General features: G+C 52.8%; 1 protein-coding gene across 1 annotated transcript; it reads right to left on the reverse strand.

Moving 5' to 3' along the window:
• Window positions 1–608: 608 nt before the first annotated feature.
• Window positions 609–1,568, reverse strand: LOC142004972 (olfactory receptor 6B1-like). Its single transcript, XM_074982645.1, has one exon. It carries the CDS (start codon window positions 1,566–1,568, stop codon window positions 609–611), a length of 960 nt encoding a protein of 319 aa, XP_074838746.1.
• Window positions 1,569–1,845: the final 277 nt, after the last annotated feature.

Raw genomic sequence — 1,845 nt, forward strand, 5'->3', positions numbered from 1 at the left:
AAAGGCCTTTTATTCCCAAGAATTCAAGGTTCTTCAGCTTACTGCCCAATGGGAAGATGCTGAGTGGCCTGAAGGAGCCTGCTACAAGGGGAAAGGCCAGGGCAGAGCAGGAGAGGTAATCCTCTCCATGAGCCTTGGCCATGAACACTTCCATAACACGAGTTATGCTCACCCAATCAGAGGCCAACCCCACCAAATGGCTCCTTCAGCCAAAGCTGCTGTAGAAATCAAGGACACATTAGAGATGGTTGTAATTCACCCCTCTGAAAGTGCACGGGCCTGTGTGGGGGGCCCAGTTCTCAAACCAAAAGGAGAAATGTGCTTTGGCGTGGACCACCATGAGTTAAATGCTGTAACTCATCCAAATTCCAAGCATGGATCAACTTTTGGAGAAGCTGGGACACACCCAGTTCATTTCCATCTCAGATTTAACCTAGAGATAATGGCAAGTACCTCTGGATGAGTCAGCCAAGGAGAGGTCCAGCCTTCATTGCACATGGTGGGTTGCACGAGTTTCAGGTTCCCCCTTTCAGGCTGTGCAATGCCCTTGACACCTTCCAATGGCTTACAGATAATGTGCTCGCTGGATCTGACGAATCTACAGGAGCCTAGTGGTCACTGCTGGAGACCTTGGGGTCAGCACTCTTGACACCCAGCATCCTTCTTAGTGCCCCCTTCACCTCCTGGTTCCTCAGGCAGTAAATGAAGGGGTTCAACATCGGGGTGGCAATGGTGTACACCACGGACACGAGCTTGTTGAGGTCGAAAGACTGGATCCTCTGGGGCCGGGCGTACATGAAGAGGGTGGCTGAGAAGAAGATGATGACCACAGTGAGGTGGGAGGTGCAGGTGGAGAAGGCCTTCCTCCTGCCCTGGGTGGTGGGGATGCGCAGGATGGTGCCGATGATGCACATGTAGGAGGTGACAGTGACAGAGAGGGGGATGAGGAGGATGATCAAGGCAAAGACAAAGTCCACCATCTCTGCCACTGTCATGTTAGAGCAGGAGAGGTTGAGCAATGGGGAGATGTCGCAGAAGAAGTGGTTGATGACGTTGGGGCCACAGTACGACAGCTGGGCGATGAAGAAGACCTTCAGTATGGACATGAGGAAGCCGGTCAGCCAGGAGCCCACCGCCAGCTGCAGGCACAGCCGGTGGCTCATGATGGTTGGGTATTGAAGAGGGTTACAGATGGCCACATAGCGGTCATAGGCCATGACAGCTAAGAGGGCACATTCAGTGCCCGCCAGGGCAAGGAAGAAGTAGAGCTGGACCATGCAGCCCAGGAAGGAGATGCTCTTATTCACCACCAGGAAATTCACCAGCAGCTTTGGGACGGTGACCGAGATGTACCAAGCCTCCAGGAAGGAGAGGTGACTGAGGAAGAAGTACATGGGCTTGTGGAGGTGGAGGTTGGTCCAGATCAGGGCGATGATGACCATGTTCTGCAGGAGGGTCAGCAGGTACATGGTGAGGAACACCACAAAGAGCAGCACCTGCAGCTCCCGGATGGTTGGGAATCCCACAAGGATGAACTCCCGCACTCGGGTGTGGTTCTCCTGCTCCATCGTGAGCCCGGGGGTCTGTGAAGAAAGAAAGAAAGAGCATTTTAAGCTCTTTCTTACCACAGTTTTTTTTGAATTCCTCTGCATTGTGGGGAGAAATAAGTTTAAATGTCTATAGCTGCGTCTACACGTGCACGCTACTTCGAAGTAGCGGCACCAACTTCGAAATAGCGTCCGTCGCGTCTACACGCGTCGGGCGCTATTTCGAAGTTAACTTCGACGTTAGGTGGTGAGACGTCGAAGTCGCTAACCTCATGAGGAGATAGGAATAGCGTCCTAC

This window comes from Carettochelys insculpta, chromosome 32 (genome assembly GCF_033958435.1).
Source record: "Carettochelys insculpta isolate YL-2023 chromosome 32, ASM3395843v1, whole genome shotgun sequence".
Classification (NCBI taxonomy): Eukaryota; Metazoa; Chordata; order Testudines; family Carettochelyidae; genus Carettochelys; species Carettochelys insculpta.

Bases quoted from the DNA above. Each gene is read 5' to 3' on its own strand.
- LOC142004972 (XM_074982645.1), bottom strand. From the start codon at position 1,568: ATGGAGCAGGAGAACCACACCCGAGTGCGGGAGTTCATCCTTGTGGGA.